Here is a 26,692-nt window from a genome sequence, read left to right on the forward strand (position 1 = left end):
TACATTAGAATATTTCACACTGAAGATGATTTCCTTCAATGAATTCAATAAAGTGATGATTTTATAGAAGGACCACATTCAAATATATTAATATTGCTGGACCCATGTTACTATTTCCTATAATTCCTTTCATTATAGATAAACTTTAAATTTCCCATTTATGTTTTATCTTTCAATCTAGAATGTAAAAATATAAAAAATACAAAAATTCTTAATGAAAATTTCATTGCAATGGCCTTGGAAAGACCATGAAAGCTACAGATACTACACTTTCAAAAAAAAATGTCTTTTCCCATAACAAATTAAAAGTTTCCCAAGGAAGTAAGGCCATTTCCAAAAGAGACTAACAATCTGAAAGCTTTCTCACTTTTGGTTAAAAAAGTAAAAAGCTCCTAATTTCAAAACAAAACCAGCTACGGTAAATAGGAAGGTAAATGTACAGATTTTTTTTTTTAATAATTTTAGTTAATACTGTCATGTTTTACTTAAATATAACTCAGAAGAGGAAAAGTTCTGATTTCCCACCTCAACTTATCCTTGTTTATTGGTCATGTTTGGCTTCAATACATAACCAAATATAAACTTCAGACTGAGAGATGATATCTTTCGAACTACAGTTCTCAAAAAGAAAAGGACTGGATTAGTTTTACCACAACAGACCAATAAACAAACATATATTCTCAAAAAAAGGTAAAGAATTTATAAGAATTTTGCCAGGTACTAACTTGTTTTGGGTGTGAGGTAAACACTCAGCGCAGTAATGGCATCATTTGAAGGATCGTGATAAAGCTCAGTTACAAGAAGATCATTATCCTTCATTCGCAAAGGAAACTTCTGCATATCTAAAAAATAAAAATTTTAAATAATATATATACTTTTAAAGATTTTATTTATTCATTCGAGACAAAGAGATAGAGAGAGAGAGAGAGCATGAGCAGGTGGAGAGGCAGAGGGAGAGGGAGAAGCAGGCTCCTTGCTGAGCCAGGAGCCTGACGTGGGGCTCGAGCCCAGGACCCCGGGATCATGACCTGAGCCGAAGGCAGACGTTTAACCATCTGAGCTACCCAGGCGCCCCCAAAATTTTAAATAATATTAAAATAGTATATCTATCTAAAATTTAAAAAGGTGGTATTTTATTTTTAAAAAAATCGTATTAAGTAGGATCAGGCTAAATGTCCACAGCCTTACCTATGTAATATATCGATCCATTGTTACATCCCAGCAGAAGGAATGAGCCAGCAGTGTCATAACTCGTTATGGGAACAACATCTTGAACCTGATGTAGGAAGATTATTATTAGATGTTAGATATTAATTATTTATATTTCCTGATCAACTTCCTCAAAATTTTGACTCTTCTAACTAAAACAAAACAAAACAAAAAACTCACTAGGGGTGCCTGGCTAAGTCAGTAAAGCATGGAACTCAATCTTGGTAGCATGAGTTCAAGCCCCACACTGGGTGTAGAGATTACCTAAGGAAATAAAAAAAAAAAACCTAACTAATATCTAAATAGGACTTAGAAAATTACTTTCTTTACACACAAACACACTCCATAGGGAACTCTGAAGAACTACCAATATAGTGTCTTTTCTTTTAAAAATTTTATTTATTTATTTATTAAAGATGGAGCAAGCTTGCACAGCAGAGGGAGAGGGAGAAGCAAGCTCTCCACTGAGCAGAGAGGGAGCCTGAAGGGGAAGGCGGGGGGTGGGGGGACTCAATCCCAGGACCCCGGGATCATGACCTGAGCCGAAGGCAGACGCTTAACGGTCTGATCCGCCCAGGTGCCCCCAATATAGTTCCTTTTAAAGCTTTCTTTAAAAAAAATGCTATTTCCGGGGCGCCTGGGTGCTCCGTCGTTAAGTGTCTGCCTTCGGCTCAGGTCATGATCCCAGGGTCCTGGGATCGAGTCCCGCATCGGGCTCCCTGCTCCAAGGGAAGCCTGCTTCTCCCTCTCCCGCTCCCCCTGCTTGTGTTCCCTCTCTCGCTGTGTCTCTCTCTGTCAAATAAATAAAATCTTTAAAATAAACAAACAAATAAATAAATAAATAAAATGTTATTCCCACAGCAGCACTTTCCTTTCAGAATTCCAATGGATTATGTCTTTTCTCTGCACATGACTGTGAGCTCACAGCATACATTAAAACTGAAGGCCTAATCTGACTAGGTTCCTTTCCCCTTCTCTCTCCTCGGAGAGATTAAATGGCCTCTGCCCAAACCCACACAGTAGGGACGGCGTTACAGCTAGAAAACCGATGACCGCCAAACAGCACCTGCTCCCCGGATAATTCACCACCGTGTCTTTGACAAAGGGTATTATTCTCTATCTCCATTCCTTCCGCTGAAGACCTTACCTCCGTTTCCTAGGAAATGGCAAGACAAAAAAGTCCCTTTGAACTTTTGTTTTTTCCAAGTACTAGAATAAAAACATCAGCTTTCCAAGCAAATCTGTCTCGTTAACAATCAATAACTGCCTGTATTTGTGCTACAGGAAAAGCAAAGGGCACAGTTCTACTACAAAACAGAGTAACAAACAAACAAACAATGTTTTGTAGAGCAGCGGCCATTACGTAAGATCAAACTGCATCTTCCCTATGCAGAGCCGGGCCAGAGATGCCTGTGAAACTTCAGGGGCGACGTTTAAGTGAACTGTTTCCTGCGTATCAGGTACTGGCCCAGAGAACGAGTAACTGGACGCATGAGGGATGTGAGATATCACACTTGCTCCGTAAGAGCTCGGAAACTTGAGGGCGAGAAAGAAACCTGAGAGCAAGAGAGGGGAAAAAAAGACAATCACAGTGTGATGGGCACTAAAATAGAGTGTGCAGTACCATCAGAGAGGAGGGAGGATTCCCCGCTCAGTCCCATGTGGGGAGAAGGGCAAAGATCAAGGAAAATTCAGAAAGGAGGTAAAGCTTGAAAATCGAACAAGTCAAGCATGAGTTAGGTAGGGGAAGGGCATGTCTGACAGAACACCGGGCGTATCAGCGCCCCCATCTGGGTCCCCTCTAAATAAAAGGAACACATTTAACCAAAAGCTGAAACTTGGAAGTAATGATTCCTATAAAGCTGCCGACACATGACCCTTGCTTCCACGTGAACCTTTTGGTGTCAGACATAGAAATAGTGCAAAGATTCAGTTACCAGCCCCCCGCGCTGACCCCAGGTCCGGCTTCTGTTTCATCAGAACCAGCAAGTTTTGTAGCAGGGCGACACTGAGAGATTCTCAGTCATATGAGTGAAGACGTCTGAAGAACGGAGGGAAGGCGACTTTTGCACCAAGGACCAGTTTTCTCATGCCAAGTTCATTTTTGTAGTTCTAGCACTCCAGAAGGAGCTTCAACTGCTAGCCCAGAATCTTCAGAATAGGAGGATGGGGACAGATAAGGGCATGAGATTCCTCTCCCTTTAGATCCCCTTTTCAATGAAAGAGGCAGTAGCCTGCGGCATCCCACCGCACATCTAAGACAAACATCTCCACCGTTTGTTCTCTGGGAAGATGGGCTCTACATTAGAGCCTTCCTACTTCTCTTTCTGCCACCCTTGACCCAAATCCCGCTCTTCCTTCACGCCTACCCCTCAGTACAAGAAGAACAGAGAAAGCAGAGGATGAGTAAGGTTACAGAGGAGCCAGGACTGAGTTCTCTCCTAGCAGAGGCGAGAGCCGGTCATTCTGTGGCCTCCTCTTCTTTACCCTAACAACTTCACATGGAGACCCTGAGAAACTGTACTGATTCGGGTATTTGGCTGAGTCGTGATGGTCACAAATCTATAATGAAAGTGGATTTTCTCTCTTAAGGTGGCACACAGTGATTATCATTATGTCTTATGTGCAAAATTAAATGATCTACAATTTGAAAGTAATCACTCTAAAAAAAAAAAAAAATCAATCTATGTTCCCAAGCAATACAAGGCCCCTGGTCTTTCAACCAGTCTCTACCTACATAATCACCATTTTTAACAGCATGTTTTAAACCTCATCCATTACTTATTAAATAATCACTTATTTAGATTTACCAGCCTATCAATTTCTTTGCTGATGTTTATTTCATTCCAGTCCTTCCCCTTCGAAGTATAAATAAATATCCTTCTTATCAAAGGGCATTTCTTTTATTTTAAGATTATTTATTTATTTAAAGGGAGAACAGGAGCAGGGGGAGGGACAGAGGGGAAAAGACAGAGGGGGGGCGAGGCATACTCCCCACTGAGCAGGGGAGCCCGATGGGGGCGGCGGGCTAGATATCAGATCCTGAGATTATGACCTGAGCCAAAATTACATGGACGTATAACCGAATGAGCCACCTATGCACCCCAAGAGTATTTCTTTAGTGGCCTTTTCATTGAAGATTGTTTAAGTTTAAACAAAAAAAAGAACAAAAAACTGAAACATCTCTTTAAAAAAATCATTTTTCTTTTCTCTTACCCAAATCAGATACAGTGATTTTATAAAATTTTCATTAAAATCTTAATGAGGGGCTCCTGGATGATTCAGTCGGTTAAGCGTCTGCCTTCGGCTCAGGTCATGGTTTCCCCTCTCCTTCCGTCCCTCTCCCCCCTCCTGCTCTCTCTCTCATTCACTCTCTCTCTCTCTCAAATAAATAAATAAAATCTTAAAAAAAATTTTTTTTTAAAAGTAAAGTAAAATAAAATCCTACTGAAGCTGACTTGGGAGCCTGGGTGGCTCGGTCAGTTAAGCGCCTGACTCTTGATTCTGGCTGAGGTCCTGATCTCAGGGTTCTATGATGGAGCCCTGCATGGGGCTCCACACTGGGTGTGGAGCCTGTTTAAGATCCTCTTCCTCTCCCTCTGCCCCCCCCCAACAATTTCACAACAGCTTGTAGAACTTACACACACACACACACACTCTCTCTCTCTTATTCATCTGATTGACATATTTCAAATCCATCTTGATCATACAACAGTTGTCCCGTGGACTTTGTGCGTTACTCGTGGGCAGAACCTTTGCTGAAGGCCAGCTCAGCACCTACTCAACCAGTGCCAGATGTCACAGGGGTCAGCCGCGGGTCCAAAGTGTCCGGTGAGATCTGCATGTCAGACGCTGAGCTTTCATTACATACCATCTCTGCTCTGCACTACAAAGGCATTCATCTAGCTGCTCTGTAAGGCCTGTTTGCTGCATGAATGCTCAACTTTCCCAAGGTCTTCCTGAAATGTAGTAACAAACCTACTTTGTCAGATACGGTTTTCAACTCATGCGTATAACCAAACAAGCAGTGGGTTATACAGGGAACTAAAACCTTAAGGATAAAGGACACTCTGAGGATGCTGGTACAGTTTTTAGGATCCCAAAGATACGAAACCTTTTATACGTAGTTTTGAGAACACTGGTAAAAAAACCAAAAAGGTAATAGAGAAGCATGTTCCTTCAGGAACCCAAATTTACCCGAGTGGTTTTACACATAGCATAGCTTCCCCCACCCACGGAAAGCTCAGACTTGACATAATTAGTCAAATAACATATCTGAAAGCAGATCTTCCATTAATCATTAAGATTCACATTCCTCTTTACAGAAATATCACCAGCTGAAGAATCCCTCTGATCAACTTTCTTCTACCCACGCTTCAGATCCACAGATCTGCACTCCTTTTCCTACACTCCTCGGCCCATCACTTTGTGGTGACAACCAACGTACCTTTCCCCGTGCCCGTATGAAAGGCCCACTCTAGCTAACATTTTTTTTTTTCTACAAACAGGACTTCGATCCCTCATCTAACACAAAAGCTCATTTTCTCGGATTCTAACCCCTTTCACTGAAGCCTTTCATTCTCTCACCATCAGCCCCGAATTCTCACGGGTCGTAAGACCGAAAGAATGCTGCTGCACAAGCTCAACTGTCACCGTGACATTGAACCATTTATTTCTACCCAGGCTGAAACTTGCAGATCAAACCTATCACCTCTGAGGATCTGGGCATCTGGATCGCAATTTACTTTTATCTTACTCTCTACTACTCTCCTGGCACCTTAATGTGCATACCGATCATCCTTACAGTCTGCCGAGTCCTATATCCAATACTTTCAATTACAAGTCAGTTCGACATTACGATCACTGAAAACTGTCCCAACTCCAAAATCTTAAATTAAGACTCTGACTACAACTTCCTAGCTTCCCAACAATTCTCATTCCTTTCAAGTCATCAATCTGCTTTAACATCCCTCCAGTCCCGACGTCCCTGCATCCTGCTCTGTCTACCCGGCACCTCCTCGCTTCTTGATCTCACAATTTCAACTCCTTTGCATTTTTATGTTTTCTCATCCCGTGGTGTGTCATATCTACCTTACTACATCTCCAATCCTGGATCAGGCCGTAATCCTGTTCCTCCCTTGCTCCTGTTCTCGGCACTGAGCGCTAATGGAGAAACTCACTTAGTTCTATCACCCAAGTCCACTACAAATGTACGATTTCTCATCTCTGCAATCCCTGATATACAGTGCCACTGTCTTTCTCTTCCTCTGAATTTATGTTTATTAATTTATTGATTAATAAATTCCTCTGAATTTATTCCTTTCTCACTCTTCTGTCAGAGGAAGAAGTGTCTCTGGTCTCTGTTAGGCAAACCCCTCTAAACTGTTTAGATCTCACATACTGCTAACTTTCATGGGACTAGAAATCATGTCCATTCTTTCACTCTTCATGTGCTTTCTCTGACAACTCCCCTCTCTGCCTATAAGCATGCTTAAGCTTCTCCCATCCTAGAGAAAAACATAAAATAAAGCACTGAACATCTTTATCACAATCTAGCCTCAATCCTTAAGCTATCACTTTGTTTCCCTGCTTTCCTTCCCCAAACTTCTTGAAAGGTAACTGTGATTTTGCTGTCTCTAATCTCTGATCTTTTAATTCCTCAGTTCCCACAATCTGGCTTTCTCCAACCAAAACCTAATTATTTGCGAATCAAATCCTAGACTAATGTCATTTCTCAATCCTATCACATATGTCCCTCTGTGGTTTCCTATCTTGTTCCCATAACTGCTAATGTCTCCCCAGAGTTCTTTTTCTTCCTACGTACATCCACTTAACAGAAAACCTCATCAATTCTTATTTTTCAGGTACCACAGAAGTGTTGTGGTTTCCAAACACTTCTTCCTAGCCCTTTCTTCACTCCTAAATTCCAAAGGGGTACTCCCAAATGTGTACTAACACCCGTGCTCAGACACCTACAGGAATATCAAACATATGTAATCAATCTAATTATTCCTCATACTGTCCCCCACTGTATCTGCTTCTCTTCCTACGTTCCCTGTCAATTTATTACTATCCACCTGACTGTCAAAACTAGGAATCCAAAACTAGAAATACATCTCATCTCTCTCTCCTTCTTTAATTTTCCATACCCAAACCAGGTATCAATCCTGTAATTTGAGGAAGGTTTATGAAATGTTTTTCAAATAGTCTCATCTTTGCCATCTCTACCACCGCTGTCTTTAGTCAAATCTCTCCGCTTCATTGCTGCATTACTCCCCTCATTCTCCAGTCCAGCTTTCATATTGGTTACCCCTGTAGCTTCCTAAAACATGGCTCTCATCACATTACTCTCTGCTTAAAGTCCTTTAACTTTTCCTCTCTCCTTCAGAATTAGGTACTAACCCTTTTATATTCTTCTTCTTGTTCCTCTCAAGTACTTGAGTTCATTTAGCTTGCTATCTTCTCTGAACAGGCTCTGTATTTTCATACAGATCTGCACTTCACTCAGGAAAGGAAGTCTGCCTGGACTACTATTCCCGAAACATGGAACTTAAGACATTAGAAATGTCAAACCATAGTTAAATACTCACTCATTTTCCAAAGTAACTTAAAACTCTTGAAAACATAATCAAATCTGTATCTAGAAGTAAATTACTACTACAAATAAATACAATATTCTGTGTAATCAAAAACAGAAACAAAACAATGGGCAGAGGATCTGAGTAGACATTTCTCCAAAGAAGACGTACGGACGGCCAACAGGTATGCTCAACATCACTCATCATCAGGGAAATGCAAATCAAAACCACAATGAGTTATCACCTCACATCTATTAGAATTAGCTGTTATCAAAAAGACAAGAAATAACAAGTGTTGGCAAGGATGTGGAGAAAGGGGCCCCTCGTGCATTGTTGGAGAAGGTAAATTGGTACAGCCACTATGGAAAATAGTAAGGAGGTTTCTCAAAAGATTAAAAATAGAATTATTGTATGATCCAGCAATTCCACTTCTGGGTATGTATCTGAAGTAAATGAAAACAGTAACTTAAAAAGATATCTGCACCCTCTGTTCACTGCAGCATTATTTAAAATAGCCAAGATAAGGGAACAGCCTAAGTGTCCATCAATGGATGAAAAGATAAAGAACATGCACTGTGTATATACATATACACATATACACACACACACAATGGAATATTACTCAACCACCAAAAAAAGAAATCATGTCATTTACAATAATATGAATGGAACTTGAGGGCATTATGCCTAATGAAATAAGTCAGACAGAGAAAGACAAATTCCTATGATCTCACTTATGTGGAACCTAAAGACAAATAAGCAAACAAAACAAAACAAAATAAAACCAACCAATAGATAAAACAGACTGGTAGTTGCCAGAGGCAGGGGGTGGAGGGTGGGCCAAATGGGTGAAGGGAGTCAAAAGATACAAATTGCCCAAAAAAAAAAGTCAGTGCCTGGTTGGCTCTTGAGCTCATGGGACTCTTGAGCTCAAGCCCCACATTGGGCATGGAGCCTACTTAAAAAAAAAAAAGACACAAACTTCCAGTTATAAAATAAGTCATGGGGATGTAATGTACAGTATGACAAGTATAGTTAATATTGTATTGTATATGTGAAAGTTGCTAAGAGAATAAATCTTAAAAATTCTCATTGCAAGAAAGAAAAAACCATCTAACTGAATATGGTGAAAGATGTTAACTAGACTTATAGTGATCATTTTGCAATATACACAAATTACCAAATCATTATGCTGTACATCTGAAACTAATATAATGTATGTCAATTATACCTCAATAAAAAATAAGTAAAACAGACACTATGAATTCCACAAAAATAAAGCAAATATATAACGAGCAATGAGTTTCTGAAACACTTTCAGTTCTGTAATACGCTTTAGTTAAAACTAACCTGCCAGTGCTGAGTGACAGCATTCCACACTCCCACTTTCCCTGTATGACTCGTAGCCACCAACTGGTTCCCAATAAAGAAGAGAGCATCTACGGGAACGCCAAGGCTGAACACTCCTTAAATGATAATAAAAAATAAAGAGGTTAAACGGTCACTATCTTTAGAGTTAATCAAAACCCAGATTAGAAACATTGTGAAGGTGACTAATTTAAACTTGTTTTCATTTCCATAAGTTACATGCTAGACACTTTGGGGACCAAAAATAAGAAACCCAGTAAGCTCTTAAGCAGCTTGCACCACTCCTAACACAGATAAAATCTGCCCTAAGGAATCTCACACTGATAAAACACTGTATTATCTGAAGCTGTGGTTCCCACGCTTGGGTGACCAACAAAATAACCAGGTAGATTTACAGTGAGCAAAATAAAAAGAACCCTAAGATTCATCCCAGGCCTGCTAAATCAAAAAAACCCACTACATTTTTATAGAATCTATAGGAGATTTAGCTACAGCTTGCTAATGAACTGGGTATCTGGGAACCACTCATCTGAAGACACAGACTCGGCAGCCTCAACTATCTATAGAATGTTTCTAGAAATCTGGACACACATACACACACAAACAGAAAGAAAAAAAAGCAGCAAGAAATCCTACTAAAAAAAACAAACATTTCAGGCCTTTACTCAGAAATTATTTTAAACTCCTTGTTTCCCAGCACTGCAGATCTCAATTTAATTCATTTAAAAGGCATTATATTAGGCCATTAGATTAAACAACGTGAGAAGACAGGATATTACTAGGTACTTATGGTTTAAAAGAGAAAAAATGCAAACAACCAATTATAACATAATCCAACAACAGCTGAAGGATGCACAAGGTCAAGCAACATCCAGAGGAGTAAAGGGAGTTAAGAAAAAGGGGGTTGAGGATATTTCTTAGAAAAGAAGCCATCTGAGTTGAGTTTTTTTTAAAGGCAAACAGTTCAACAAATGAGGGTCAGGAATGGGCAAGCCCAGGGAACCGAAGAAAGGGGAAGACGGGATGTAGGTGAAGGAGGTTGTAAGGAGCAAATATCCCACATTAATAGCAAAAGACCCAAGAATATTTAAAGGAGAGAATTCTAGGGTCACCTTGGTATGGCATTATGGCCCATCGTAGTTGTTTCTGGACAATATATAATAGTAAAACATTATGCATAAGGCTTTGAAGACTCATGGGAAGAAACAAACCAATTAATTCCAACTGCAGCATGTATTAAAAGCATAAGCCAGAAAAGATAACCGATTTCTTTTGACTCTTACACCAGTGCAGGGTATTTCTCTTTCTGTTCAGAACTTTACTACACACAAGACAAAACTAGCAGCAATAAAAAACACCTTGAAAATTCTTAACCAGGAGCACCTGGCTGGCTCAGTCAGAGGAGTGTGACTCTTGGTATCAGGCTTCTGAGTTTGAGCCCTGTGTTGGGTGCAGAGATTACTTAAAAATAAAATCTTAAAAAAAAAAAAAAAAAAATTCTTAATCTTGAAAAAGCCAGGACCCTAGCAGGAGGAAAAATGATATATACTGGGAAAAAGGGGGGGGGGAGGGGGGGGGGAGTACTGCTAAGAATGTTTTCTCTATATATTTTTTATGCATTTATACACATGAATATACCATCTCAGTCCAACCGGTCAACCAAAAAAAAAAAAAAAAAAAACACAACCCTGCCGAAGAAAAAAATAAAACACAACACACTCACAAGAAGCTAATAAACTCTTTGACCAGATTGGCTGAGAAATAAACCTGCCACTTCAGAGCAGAAAAGCATCATTTCACACACAATTTTAGGAAGCCTTTTAATTTTGATACCAAACAATGGTTCAGAACACGTGAAACCAACTGTATTCAGGACTTTGGCCCACGTGAAAGGTAGAAATAAAAACAAGAAAACCAACTAACATCTAACATTACTCTAGAGAAGGATGAGGTTCTGGGAAATCAAGGAAGACATTCTGAATGATCTCAAGAAATGTAAAGTGTCACTCCTACTTAGGCTCAACCATCTTGGCCACTATCCACAGGGAAGACACGGTATAAGTAATGACAAGTTCCTGTCTTCGGGGACCCTGTCAGCGGAATATTGCTGATGGCAGCAATCCCGCAGCACTCCCTTATACAAGTGATAATGAAAGGAGCTCAACCCCTGGAAGAGCTCTATCACGGACAACCAGCCCTAGCAATTTTCTTTGGATGGTGTTGTCAAGTCCTGAAGAACATTTGTAATAATAAATGGTTTCTTTTACTGGACGTGAACAAATTACTATGTACCATCTCCTAACATAGCTGCCTACCACACTGGCCTCTGAAAACAAAGCAAGGCACAAAATCTCCTTCACTTACGGGTATGTTACAAGCGGCTACTTGAAAAAAGGGGGAAAAAAAAATCACCACTTATTTTCTCTCTGTACAATTACTAGTGTATCATAATTTGAAAATTTTAACGTTAAAAGTTTTTTTCTAAAGTTGTTAGGGAGGACTTCCACGGCCAGTCACGATGGAATAAAAACAGCATCAGATTATTCCTTATGGGGCAACAACAAACTGGCCCAAGTACATTAGCAGCTGTTTTAGACACTGGACAACAGGCAGCAGAAGACTGCAAGACGGGAAATGGCCAACAGAAGCCCTGCATTCACCCACAGGGAGGTGAAACTCAAGTGCAGACCGACGATCTCCCTTAATGGAAGAGACGGAGGCCAGAGAGGTCAGAGTGCGCCGCTGCTGAGGTGATGAGAACGTGTGAGCAAGTTCGAAGGAAGGGGGCAACTGCACCAGGATGGGGGGGGGATGGCACAGAAGTTGCACAGGGGACACCAAAAATGTCTCCAGACATTTCCACATGCCCCCCTGGGGGTTTCCTATGCCTTGGCAGAAGCCGGACTGCCCCTGGGCAGGGGAAGCATCCCCGCAAAACAGAAGAGATAGGCTGTCACAGGACAGAGTGTTGAGTGGAGATAAGAGAGATTACAGGGGTAGACGCCAGCAGTTCCAGCTCAGGAGGAGTGGAGAACCCTGCTGGACCCCTCAGCTGTTCCTCAGTAAAGACTCCAAAAACGTAACACTTTAGGAATAAGAACCACACCCTTGAAAAGGATGCCAAGCCCTAAAATAAAAAATAAAGCAGAGGGAGGCTACCTCCCCTTCACAAAGCATAACACCATGCCTAGCAGGATCAAGAAGATCCTCCCGTAATTTAACTGCCTGCAGGACAAAATTCACATATTTTTTTTTTTAAGATTTTATTTATTTGAGAGAGAGAGAATGAGAGAGAGAGAGCACGAGAGGGAAGAGGGTCAGAGGGAGAAGCAGACTCCCTGCCGAGCAGGGAGCCCGATGCGGGACTCAATCCCAGGACTCCAGGATCATGACCTGAACCGAAGGCAGTCGCTTAACCAATTGAGCCACCCAGGCGCCCAAAATTCACATATTTTAAAGGAAGACAACATCTCATGTCCCCTACATAATGTATTATGCATATGTCCAGCATATAATCAAAACTTCCTAGACATGTAAAGCAGAAAAATGTGACCCAAAATAAAACTATGACATGATCCAGATACTGGAATTAAAGTAAAAAAATAATGAAACAGCTATAATGAATTTATTAGATTTAATAAAAAGTACTCCATAATGAGTAAAAAATTAAGAAATCTCAGCAGAGAAACAAACTAAAATGGAATCGAGAGTTAATTTTAGAGCTTAAAAGTCCTATATCTCAAACAAAAAACTCACTAGATGGGCTTAACTGCAGAGTGAATACTGAAGGAAATAGGTGAACATTAAAGACAGATCAAAAAATTTATCTAAAGAATAAGGTATAAAGAAATGGAAAACAATAACAACAAAACAGTCTTCAGTGATCTCAAGACCAGTATCAAGTGATCTAATAGAAAACTAAAAAGAAAGAAAAAAGAAGAAAGAAGGAGAAAGAGATAAGCCTTGGAGTGGAGGGGGAAAGGGAAGGAGGGAGGGAGGAAGACAGACACATACACTGAGAACTCCCTTAGTTGTGCCAATCAAAAACGTCTCCAGACATTTCCACATGCCCCCTAGGGGATAATATTATCCCTGGTTGCAATCCTCTAATCTGGAATATATATAAAGAACTATTATAAATCAATAATAGGATGATGAACTCATAAAAAAAGAACAATGATAAAGACACTTCCCAAAGGAAATAATACAAATGGTCAATAAGCACATGAAAAGATGCTCAGTATCATCAATCAACAGGGAAATGTTAATTAAACCACCATTAAAATCACTGCATACTCATCCCATACACTGCTAGGAGAAACATAAAACAGTACAACTGCTTTGGAAACCAGTTTGTAAGTTTCTTAGAACACGAAGCATACACTTTTCATATGATCCAGAAATTCCACCGCTAGGTATTTACCTTGAGAAAACATGTCCAGAGAAAGACTTTTTCTTGAATTCGTAACACCTCCGAATTGGAAATAAATCAAATGTCCATCAACACATAAATGGATAAACAAATTCTGGCAAGTGAATTCAATGGAATATTACTCAGCAATAAAACGGAATGGAACACTGATACATACATACAATCTCAGAAACACTATGTTAAATGAAAGAAGCCAGACACAAAAGAATACATACTATGTAATTCCACTCCTGAAATTCCAGACAAGCGAAATCTAATCCATGATGACAAAAAACCTCAACTGTGTATACAATGGGGTTTATGCTGAACACCTGCTTTCCTTTTGGAAATCTCGACTCTTAGTATGTGCTAGGCAGAGGGTGCCTATGTGACGAGCCTCCAGTAATAAACCTGGGCACCAAGTGTCTAATGAGCTTCTCCGGTAGCCATCACACAGGTATTGCTACAATTCATTGCTGGAGAAATTAAGCATGTCCTTTGAGACATCACTGGAAGAGAATTCTGGAAAGTTTACACCTGGTTTCCACTAGACTTCACGCCATGTGTCTTTTTGCTGATTCCGCTTTGTATGTTTTGGTTGTAATAAATCATAACTCTTTAAAGGAGCTCTTGCTGAATCCTGTGAGTCCTCGTAGCAAATCACTGAACCTGGAAGTGGTCTTAGGGACCCCTGAATTCAGAGGAGGGGTCCAGATTAGACAGATGAACATGCAAGTCACCTGCACACAGAATGCAAACCGTTAGAGTTGCTGACAGGATAAATACAGAGGAAAGATGAAATCCAAGAACTGAACTCTGGGGAACTCCAACATTTTGAAATCAGTCAAATGAGGAAGAACTATTAAAAGGAACTGAGAAGAAACAAAGAGGTAGAATAAAAATCCGATTATAAGGTATCCTGGAAGCCAAAGGAGGACAGTCTTCAAAAAGAATCATTAACTGTATCGAATGTATCAAGTTGACAGACAGCTTTAAAGTTTTAATAAGATGAAACTAGGACTTGATCATGGGATTTAGCAGAGTACAGACCACAGGTAATACTAACAAGAGTAGTTTTAGGAAGTGGTGGGGACAAAAGAACGATTAGCGCAACTTCAAAAAAGAATAGAAGAAGAGGACATAGAAACAAGATCAGGTAACTATCTTCTGCTTTAGGAAAACAGAAAAATGGAGCAAAAACTCGAAGAGACTGCAGGGTAGTTTTTGTGGTTATCTTAACACAGAATGTATGCTGGTGGAAATGACCCAAGGGAGTGAGAAGTTTTTACAGTGAAGGAGAGAGAAGAAACAGCTACTGGAACAATGGCCTTGCATAGATGAAAGCAAAAAGGATCTAGTCTACAACTAAATACAAGGACTTGGCCTTAGATTAAAGCAGAGACAACTTAATCACAGTAACAAACGGGACAATAGAGTATATGAGCACAGATGCACAGATGGCCAGATAGGATTTGATTTTCTCCATTTTCTCAATGAGAATGACAAAGCATTGGAAGTCCAGAGAAAAGGAAAACAGCTGAAACAGTCATTTAGGAGAGTTACAGAACTGACAAGGATAATGCAATAGGATTTCTGGGTGGCTTTTAAAGGGCCACTTGAGGGTAGAGGTCATAAACTGAGACTAAGTACAGGTGTGTGTGTGTGTGTGTGCATTTCTTTTCCCTAGTCATAGTTAGTTATTCAGGTGGGAAGGTGGATTTGGCCAGGGTTGGGCGTTTTTCCACGTGAAAACAGCAAAGAGAATGGTGCAAAAAAATTGAGGCTCTGTGCTAGTGTGAATGTAATGACAGAATCTAAACCTGATAAAAAGGGAAGTGATAAGTGAAGATCCCAGTGGAGTTGGAGAACTTTTTGATCTGGGGAACTAGAGCTGATAACTTCAAAGGAATAAAGGACAGTGACGCTGAAAACTATACCAAGTACAAGTCCACATGGCATGAGATTTGAAATCTGGGGAGGTGGGGTGGGAACTTGGGAGAGAAGGGAAGGAAAGTGGTCTAGAACAATAATTCTCAAAGTGTGGTATGTTAATCTCTGTGGCTCTCTGTGGCTCTGAGACTCATTCTAGAAGTCTGAGAGGTCAAGACAATTTTATGTAATATTAAGGAATTATCTGCCTTTTTTGCTCTCCTTATCTCAAGAGTGTACAAGAGTCTTCCAGACACTACATGACATGATGGGGTCATCATTATGACAGTTAATAGAATCCATGTATTTATTCTTATGTTTTCTAGAATTGTCTGTATTGGTAGCTTTAGGATATAACTAACTTTGTAAGTTTCCCCAAGACTAACTTAGTTTGTTCTAAATACTTCCACTATGTTCTTTTGGCTGTCTTCAGCGTTAGCTGCTATCATCTCTGTAACCTCATTATTGTCCAATAAATTATTTTAAAATCCAAACTTACCTTGAGCCTACAAAGAAATACAATAAAGAAATAAGTACATATTGCTGTGTTTTGCAATATTACTATTGAAGATGCTCTGGAAACTTTCATAAATTTTTTTTTAAGATTTTACTTATGTATTTGAAAGAGAGAGCACAAGCAGGGGGAGCGGCAGGCAGAGGGAGAAGCAGGCTCCCCACCGAGCAGAGAGAGCAGAGAGCCCGATGTGGGGCTCGATCCCAGGACCCTGGGATCACGACCTGAGCCGAAGGCAGACGCTTAATCGACTGAGCCACCCAGGTGCCCCAACTTTCATAAATTTTTGAAATTTATCTGCAACTGTTTAAAATACTTTATTCTAAAATAAATTTATTCTAATGTATTTTTCATCTACTTATTGATGATTTTTGGCTTCAAAGTGAAAAAATCAGAACACGTGCCTGCCCAACCCACAGTGGCACCATCGAAGCCTGACGGTGCTGACAAATAAATACATATGACCTGGAAGGGGGACTGGGCCAACACTGAGCCAAACAGGAAATAAATATTAGAAATAACAAAAATTATCTTTCCCTCAACTTTCTAGACGCTGATCACTTGCCTTATTGGTGCCTACGCAACAGGACGTTTTGAATACTATTGTCACGCCGGTCGTGGGTTCATGGAGGCCAAATATTCAGGGTTCAGAGAAAAAAAATACTTTCGATGAAGATGTGAAAAAGTCTTTAAAAGCCAGAAACTGTTAGACAACTTCACGCTGGGGCTGAAAAAGGCACTGAAGCACCTTACGGGGTAAGTCACGGCACCGCCCTGGCTGGAGAGACGCGCGCCAAGTCCTCCGAGGGGACGCGAGCCTCGGGGCCGTGACAGTGCGGAACGCGTGCTAGAGGCAAAGCCAGTGAAGGAGCCCACCACGCTGCCACCTTCCCATTACACAGTAAGTCCCTGAAGTGAAGACGTGGCAGACATGAAACCTCGTCAGCAGGATGACGCGCAGAGGAACACAGAGCTGCACCTGACCCTGCTATTTTGCTTCTATTAATCTGGCATCAGCACCAACCAATCATTAAAGATCTTTTGTGTGAATGTGTGGCCACAAACACATGTGGTGTTGAACTATTCAAAGCTTTTATGAATCTCATGCTTTACCCTAGAACAGCCGTGCTGACATGTGCACCGATGGAGCAAAGCAGTGTGGGTGAAAACGGCAGGCACGGGGCACAAAGGAAAGGCGGGGCACCAAACTGTCCCAGTAATCACTCACTCCTGCTCTGCCACACACTCTCAAGGAAAGAAGAAAAGGCCACTTTAACTTCAGAATGTCCTGGATGAAGCAACGTGTATAAAAATTTGTACTGACGAAATCTTAATTTACTAAACACTAAATACTAAATCTTAATTTATTATGTGTTCTTAATATTCTGTGTGACTAAGTACTATGAGTCAAGGAAAAGCATCTTCTTGAACGCTGGAGCTGAGAGCTAACCTAGCTGTTCTTTTCACAGAATACCATTTTTATTTGAAAGAATGACAAACTATTATAACTCAGATTTGAGTATTTGGTAGACCTTCCTCAAAAGTGAACAAAGTAAGCTGGTTATTTCAATGATAATTCAATGTTTCAAGTGAAAATTAGAATTTTGGAAAACTTCTATCTGCCATGATGAACGTGACGGTTTCCCAATACGTAAGAGTTTAGGGATGTGATCGGTAGTTATAGCAGTAAGTGGGATTTTGGGGGTTTTTCTGGATATTCTACAATGAAAGACATCAGCATTTGGAAGATCTACATAACTCAGTAAACCAACACTTTCCAAATGACCAATGCATGATGTCACAAAATTATGCATGCCTAAAAGACCCATTCAAAGTACAAAATAGACTGATGAATTTTAACAGAGTATGCAGGATTCACTGATATGATTTCAAATGTTTAGGACAGTAGCAAAAAAGAATATCCATGGTTATCTGAAAAGACTATAAAAATGTTTTTTCCAACTACGTATCTGCGTAAAGCCAAACTTTCTCCAGAAAGTTCAACCAAAAAACATAATGCAGCACATTAAACGCACAAACAGGCACCAGAACTCAATGAAATATTAAAGAGATTTACGAAACTGTAAACCAATGCCACTCTTCTCACAAATGTTTTTGCAAAAGAAAGGTATTTTTCATTAAAATATTAATCATGTTACTATGCAATGGGTTTATTATTGCTATTTTTAAACTAATATGTATTTATAAAAATTTCAGTCTTAATTCCCATTATGATAAGTAACAATAGATACCACGCAAAATCTCTTAAATAGTCCTGGATGACATTTTAAGAGTACAAAGTAGTTCTGAGATTAAAAGGTTTGAGAATTTCTGGTCTAGAAGCAACAAATGAGGAAAAGCAAGAAAGTTATTTACCTTATCTTCAGGCCCTGTAGTGTAAGGAACTGGAGAGAGCAGTCATCACTAACTGGGATCCAGGAAAAGCACATTCTCATAAAGCAGCCAAGTTTCAGCTAGAGCATATTGGTTAAAGATTCTACCGTCTCTCCTAAACCACCAACTTTTCCCCCCCTTTACCAGATCTTTCCTCTCATATTGAGTGGTCTTATTATCACTGAACCCTGGAAAGATATGTGGCAACTCTCCTAAGTAATAGTCTTACATATAACCTTACTAATAGTAAGGTTAGTTCTTACAAAGATGGGCAATCCCTCTTAAACTTCAGAATATTACATATACCAGCAAAATGCAGCATAAACAAGGTTTTCCCTACCAATTTCACTTCCACTCCCTCCATCTTGGACACTCCATAAGATGATGCTACTCTCTGAAGCAACAGCGACCATTTTGTCTTTGTCTCCATGTGGACCTCCAACTACTTTTGCATTTAAAGCTACTCGCTCAATAGTCCAATCCAAATATGGGCTTGTAAACACTTGTTGCCATCCTGAAGATTCTTTGATTCTGTTATGAATGGAAACATAAGTTAGACTTAGCAGCAATTAAGCAAATAAAAAGGGATATAGCAAAAAAATTAATCACAGCTATATTTATTAAATATAAAATTTTGCCAATTCATGTCCTCTACAAAGCCAGAATGTCTTTCCTAAGTTATCTTATATTTACATATAGAGGACATATAAACCACTTAAAAAGAGACCAGAGTTCTGTATTGCTCCAAGGTAAAGTTCAGAAAAGTCCTTCAAATTTGAAAAAAGTTGTTAACAGCTAAAAAAAAAAAAATTTTATCTTTCACTTTTCTACACAGAAAAGTGCTACTATCATTATCTACGGATAGGAATGGTCAACAAAAATCAGAATTTTAGGACAGTTATTATTCCTTTCAGTTAATTCAGTTAATTCATCAGTTATTCAGTTATTAACTGAAACTACCTACAATCAACCTATTATTTTTTGGTACTTCAGGTGATGGGGTGATAGGCTATCCAGGCAAACCAAGATAAAGGAGTAATCTGGTATACCATTATGCATTCCAGTATCTTGGACAATCAAATGAACAAAATGTAGGGCTTTGGAAACGCTTAGATTTTAAAGGTTTCTTTCTAAATGAAAAAATTTCATAAGCCTATTCATTCCCCATAAATAAAGGGCTACCAGGGTTCAGATTTGCAGTTCAGTGAATATAAATGCTTTAATATTTAATTTCTGATAAACATACCGATAAATTTTTAATAATTTTTTCTGCCTTATCTGAATTTAAGTCTTTCAGACATGTATTCTGCATGATTATATAGCCAGCTTTCATACATTCAGAACTTAGAGTTAAGCAATCACAACAATGAATGACATAAATTTTAACTACGGAGTATCTATTTTTAAAGTTACACCAAACAAATATGCAAACAAAATTGTAAAGCTTTCATTTGCCTTACCTAAAGAGAATAAACACATATGAGGAAAATAAGTACTCATTTATATACTACCTGACATATTCATCACAAAAAACAAACTTCAGTATTCATAAATGATGGTTACCTGAAGATTTAAATGGAATCACTTTAGCTTCATTTTGTTTAAAAATGTATGCTAAAGTAATACAACCACAATTCACAAAAATATGCCATTTGGGGGAGCCTGGGTGGCTCAGTCGTTAAGCGTCTGCCTTCAGCTCAGGTCATGATCCCAGGGTCCTGGGATCGAGCCCCGCATCGGGCTCCCTGCTCGGCGGGAGGCCTGCTTCTCCCTCTCCCACTCCCCCTGCTTGTGTTCCCTCTCTCGCTGTGTCTCTCTGTCAAATAAATAAAATCTTTAAAAAAAAAAAAAAAGCCATTTGGCCTCCTTATTAATTTCAATAACTAATGACTTCCTTAACTTCAAAGGAATACATAGAAATTGTGTAACTTCTTTTAAGAAAACGTACAATTTTTCCTAAGCATTTTATATATATATACATACACACATGGTCTGCAATTACCCACTTTGGCCACCAGATGGGATCATGTGTTATGACAGACAAATGGAAAAAATCATTTAATAAACTCTAAACATTTACAAACATTGAGATATCAAACAGTTTGGCAAAGTCCCTCTTAGGAACTGCCAAACTGGGCAAAGCAGGGACTGCCAGCACCTTAAAAATAATGACAATATGCTGCTATGTGGATGCAAACATACACCAGGCTCATAGCAGTGTTCAATAAAGAGATGCTGTGTTGATTTAATGAGGTGAATGATGTGATTTTGTGATCATTATTTTATAAATATAATAAAACTGCATGTGATCTAATCTTTTACAGAGATCCTACTTCTAAGCTATCTTTTTAGAAATTAGGGTATTATAAAATAAAGAGATGCCAAAAAGAGTAAAAGAATCAGGACAACATATTTGAAAGTGATTCTAACAATTAGAAAATTTAACCCAGTTGTTTTTAAGTTAAAATTAAATACAAAGATGAAAAAATATATATGCTTTATGATCTTCCATAAAGTAATACAAAACTGAAAATACATAAAACAAGACAGAATGACCTCTGAACAGCACTCCATCTCCTTACTCCTGCCCACTGAACCAACACTATGAAATCAGGAGAGCTATGCAAATAGATTATCTTCCACATTATAATCTTAAAGAAATATAATGGAGGAGTCATGCCCAACATTTTGAAACTTAATGCAAACATAGTGTATGTCAAATTGTATGGGAATAGATAATATATATCAGAAAAACAGAAGAGAGTCTAAAAGTAGATCCAAGTATACATATAAATATAAAGCAAAATAAAGGAGGGCGTTCAAATTCAATGCAAAAGGATAATTTATGTGATAAATCATCAGAACATAATTAGCTAATACCCACTTGGAAGAAAAGAAAATAGATTCCTAAATCTCACACCATAAACTAAAAGTAAATTCTACAAAGATTAAACATCTAAAAAGAAATGCAAGCTCCAAGCGGGCAGCAATTTACAACTACTCTCTGGGGTGCCTTGGTGACAGCAGTCAGTTAGGCAACTGACTCTTGGTTTCAGCTCAGGTCATGATCTCAGGGTCATAGGATCATAAGGTCAAGTCCCCTGTGGAGCTCCCTGCTCAGCATGGAGTCTCCTGGAGACTCCCATTAAGTGCTCACTCTCTCTGTCTCTCTCTCAAATAAATAAATAAATCTTAAAAAAAAAAAAAAAGGAAACAACTACTCTTCATTAATAAAGATATATAAAAGTAAAGCCTGAGAATGTAGAAAATTAGTGAATCTAAGTGAGAACATACAGGGGTTCCAGGTACTATTTCATTTTTTAGGGTTTTAAGTTTATTAATATAAAAAGCTGCGGAAAAACTACTTGTGGAAAAGATTACACTACTGAAATAATTTGAATATTTCTTTTGAAATCTTTTTATTGCCACTGTGTTAAATGATTTAACTGTACCTAAGGAAATGTAACATATCCTCAATTGTTTTCCTTTGTCACTATGCATATTAGTCTGTCATCAATGACATCCAGTGAAAACAAAGGCCACGGTCAAAAGCAAATGCAAAGAATGGAAAATGTAACAACGTCCTTCTTTTTATATTTGTCACTCAGTGAGTAAATTTTGTGCAGTGCTGCATGTCTCTGTCTAGCAAGCAGCAATCTTTAGCACTGCTGAGCAATAATATAAGTTACACCTGGATAACTTATTATAATTGTTTCACAATTCCTCTGGAATTCCTTATCAATAAAAACATGTAGATAATATTTAAGCAAATTAAAAAGTAAAGTCTAAAACAGTTTTCTCAATTTAGATCCATAAGTTAAGTTCAAAACACTTAAGGAAAAAAGAAAATCCTTTCAAATCAGTCTTATTTCATATAAAAGTCATCCCCCAAAGAAATCACCCAAAGTCTTTTCCATAGGACTTGCTAATTAAAATAAAAACATAGAATGCTCTCAAAACGAAGTTTGCATTGAATCCCTACTGCAATGAAAATACAAAGCAGAGATCACCGTTACAAAAGGCTTTTTTACACACATGGCAAACCTACCATAAATTTAGATTAACAAAATGTATCTGGGATTCTTTAAAATGTATCTGTAAACTTTACAAGACATTTTAAATATTTTTAACCTATTGTGGCTATTTTTTATCTAAACTCAATAGTGACAAAATGTTTATACATTCTTTTATTTTCAGCAATTAAGTGGGATCATAGTCTAAGCTAGAATATCACAACCATTTTTGTGCTTCTACACCATTCTCTGTCATCAGTAGCATTGTATATAGTGATTCTAAACTAAGAATCCTGCCCCTTCCCCAATTTAAAAAACAGAATCACTGGTCTACACTCTTCCTCATTCTCTTTTAGTTTCTGAGAATGCAAGAATTAATAAAACCAAACTACCTCTGTGTAAGTCTCACCATTATAGGTATCAAACTATATCATTTTTGCCTACAACTGTCTTGCTTCACTACCTCACTCCCAACTATTTGGTAGTCATGACCAATGTAGTCTTACTACCCCCAAGTATAGAGTACAAAAGACTGAAATCATTCTAGACAGAAAATCACAGGGCTCACATTAATAATACTGCCTTATCATTTAATACAACAGTTATGTGATTCAGAGGCTATATATAACAAGCAAAAAGAAATAACTTCAAGATACCTCAGTTATATCACAGTTGATACCAAGTGGGAAATAGACAAAGGCTACCAGTAATATACTTACCAAGGTAGCTACAAAAATAAAAACAAACTAAATCTAGTCAAGAGATAGGGAAGTGGGCAAAATATGCAGGAAAAAATATGACTAGCAACTCTTAAGTTCATAAATATAAAATCACAATCATTAGAAACGATGCCCTCTCCACAAGCAAACAAGTAATAATTATACAGTACCTGTAACACACGGCAAAATGGGCATATGCAGCTACAATCCAGTTGTGATGGCCAGCGACTATTAGCACCTTTCGTGGATCCACAGGAAATCCTGTTGGTTTTAGAAAAAGAAATACTTTATGTTCTAAAAGCAGAGACTGGTAAACTATGGCCCATGGGCTGACTGTAGTCTTCTGCCTGTTTGGATAAATAAAGTTTTGCCGAAACACAGACATGCACATTTGTTCACATGCTGTCCTTGGCTGTCTCCACGCTGCCAGGGCAGAGCGGAACAGTTCTGACAGAGCCGAATGTTTCGGCTCTTTATGTTTCTTTACATAAAAGGTTTGCCAATCCCTAAAGGTTGAGAGCAAACAGATCATCACACACTTTTTAAATAAAACTTACGTTCAATGAGACTTTTCAAGATATAAATGTTAAAAAGAAAGATGAGGCAAAGATTACATTTTTAAAACATAATTACTCAGTGTGACTCAGACTAAAAACATACGCATTTTTGTCTACTTCTGTTGTCTTTGCTTACCTAGCCGAACAGTCTCTTCTCCAGTTCCAGAGAGAGCAGGCTGGGTTCCATTTCCCCGCGCTTCACCTTCTGTGGAATTCAGTCCATTCCTAGAACCAGCAGAGGACCTAGTTGTGTTGTTTATTTTACGACTAGGAATACCTATGAAAAGAAATAATAAAATAAAATTATTTCTAAGTTCCACCTACCAAAAATTTAAAATTTCACACTATAACTAAGAGATATACAAATGTGAATTTCATCATGGCCAAAACATATCTTCCAATGTAGCAATTTTCTGCAAGTAATTACCATAAAAAACAAAATGAAAATGAATTAAATTCTTTCAACAGATTTCTGATATTTATCATGTCATATCTGATAAGTAAAATTAAGATTTATCGTATTATATTCCATTTCTATCTAGCTCTAGGTTATGGAAATCAATCATTAATTCAGTCAGTCTACTACCAGTGTTTCCATTTACAGTACAGCTGCTTTGTGTGAGGTACAACTTACTTATGGAAACTTCTCTACAGCTTATTGTCAAATGTCTTTTATTTGACACAAATGTCTTATTGTCAAATGTCTTTTATTTTTGGAAGGAAAATCTTGCTCAGAAGCCCACCTTAACACAGGTTAAGGCAGAACTCTTCTAACTGACCGAGGTGGGGGACGACACACGCTTCCCCTGCCTCTCTCCTGGACACTGACCGATTTCTGCAGAGCTCCCGGGCTTCTACAGAAAGGACAACTGACTGACAACTAGTGCTCTAACATCGGGGCTGGCAAACTATGGGCCACGGCTGATTATGTCCAAATAAAGCTGTACTGGTCGCATCCATTCATTTCCGTGTAGGGTGTATGGCAAAACTGAGTGGTTGCCACACAGATCTCATAGCTCACAGCCTGTCTGGCCTTTTACAGAAAAGTTTACAAAGTCTGGCACATCCCTGGTCTAACGTACAGTATGACTTCTGTTAAAATTAAAGTTTGCAACATTTCCCGTCTATTTATATGTGAGAAACTCAATAATCAAAACAGAAATTTTCCTATATATATGTTTTTACTCGCAGAGTGATAAAAAACATTTTTTAAAGACTAAATAAAGTAGAAGTACCTGGTGGAGGCAAGTAACCGTGAAAAAGGACACTGCCACAAGATGAGCGCTCCAATTCTTCACATAAGAGAAGCCTTCTTACTAAAAACATGTCAAAGCAAACTTGTCAAGAGTACATGCAAACAGAAAAACAGTACTCCATATTTATTTTCTCTAGTTAAAGAGGGTAAGGAAAGAAGAGGGAAATGTTTAAGTTAAATCAGTTGACAACATCTATTTACTATGAAAAACCACAAAAAGTATAATAAGCACACTGAACTAGTCCATCAAAAAATAGGACCTGGTATAAAATATATTTCATTAGGCAAGTTTGCTACACGAAAGGTCAAATCATAAATACAAAATATCAGGACAACACATACCTAATGGAGTGATTCCATAAAATTCTGCTTCATGCCTGAGAACATTAATACTCACTCCCCTACAAAAAAAACCAAATAAATGATATATATCCTCCAGCAGCGGCAACTTGGATTATCTGAAGCAGAAGGAAAAAGTACTAGTTCTTAATGTGAACAAAGTTATAAGACTTTAAAACCTACTTTTCTCCTAACATCTTTAGTCGTTTTAAAAGGTCTAAATTAAAAAACTGCATGCCAACAAAAACATTTCCTTACTTAAAAACCATTCCTATGTAGATGAATTGGGTGACTGAGAGATTAGGGCTTCGAAGGGCTAGTATAAGTAAATTATCAAGAAATACATAATAAGGCAAACGAGTAGAAATCTTTCTTATATGGCATTAATTGCTTTTCTATTTTCATAATAATTATATCTAACATATCTTAAACTCCCCAATTACATGGTAAAGCTCCCTACAAGCATGATCTATTTTTTGTATACCTCACAGAGTGCTTGTATATAATGATTATGTAATAACTATTTGTTGAACAAAGAAATTCAGATAAATGATTCTTTTCTCATTAGAACAAAAATAAAAGCAAAACACAAAGTAAAAGGGCGGGGGGAAGACTAGCCTTAGAAAGGGCTGGGCTAACCAGAAGATTATAGTACAGTTAAATAATATGAAAACAAACAGTAAAAAGAACAGAAGATTAAGAGTTTACAATACTAATGATTCATTTTAGGTGTTAGTTATAATTTGTCCTTACTTAAGAAATATTGCCTGGGCAAAAGAAAGAGTGGGCATCACTACAGATCTCATGGAAATTAAAAGGACAATAAAGGAATACTATGAATAATTCTATTCCCACAAATTTGGTAACCTAGATGAAATGGACCTGGACCAATTCCTTGAAAGACACAATTTGCCAAAACTCATGCAAAAAAAAAAAAAAAAGACAATCTGAGTAGGCCTATATCTACTAAAGGAACTTAATCAATAATTAATAATCTTCCAAAACAGGAAGCAACACACCCAGAAGGATTCACTTGTGAATTCTACCAAACATTTAAGGAAGAAATCATACCAATTCTCTATAATCTCTTTCAGAAGAAAGAAACAACAGAATACTTACTAACTCATTTTATAAGGCCAGCATTACCCTAATACCAAAACCAAAAACATTACAAGGGAACTACAGACTAGTATCTCTCATGAACACTGATGCAAAAATTCTCAACAATGCCGTAAGGCAAGAAAGTGAAATAAAGGTACACAGAGTGGAACGGGAAGACATACAATGGTTATTCAGAGATGACATATCATCTATGTAGAAAATCCAAAAGAATAGACAAAAATCTCCTGGAACTAATAGATGATTACAGTAAGGTTGTAGGATACAAGGTTAGTATAAAAAAGTCA

At 38.2% G+C, this 26,692-nt stretch overlaps 1 protein-coding gene across 3 annotated transcripts in view; it reads right to left on the minus strand.

The window, feature by feature from the left end:
• Nucleotides 1-26,692, minus strand: part of KCTD3 (potassium channel tetramerization domain containing 3) — a 50,043-nt gene that overhangs the window by 13,177 nt on the left and 10,174 nt on the right. For all 3 annotated transcript variants that reach the window (XM_035010132.1, XM_035010131.1, XM_035010133.1), the window contains 8 exons: nt 25,290-25,348; nt 24,928-25,008; nt 23,829-23,969; nt 23,306-23,396; nt 18,744-18,934; nt 9,138-9,253; nt 1,189-1,276; nt 726-842 (listed from right to left, as the gene is read on the minus strand). In XM_035010132.1, the coding sequence (XP_034866023.1) occupies nt 726-842; nt 1,189-1,276; nt 9,138-9,253; nt 18,744-18,934; nt 23,306-23,396; nt 23,829-23,969; nt 24,928-25,008; nt 25,290-25,348 (884 nt within the window). The remainder of the gene's footprint in view (nt 1-725; nt 843-1,188; nt 1,277-9,137; nt 9,254-18,743; nt 18,935-23,305; nt 23,397-23,828; nt 23,970-24,927; nt 25,009-25,289; nt 25,349-26,692) is intronic.

The sequence above is a fragment of the Mirounga leonina genome, unplaced genomic scaffold (assembly GCF_011800145.1).
Source record: "Mirounga leonina isolate KUSES-001 unplaced genomic scaffold, KU_Mleo_1.0 Mir_154, whole genome shotgun sequence".
NCBI lineage: Eukaryota > Metazoa > Chordata > Mammalia > Carnivora > Phocidae > Mirounga > Mirounga leonina.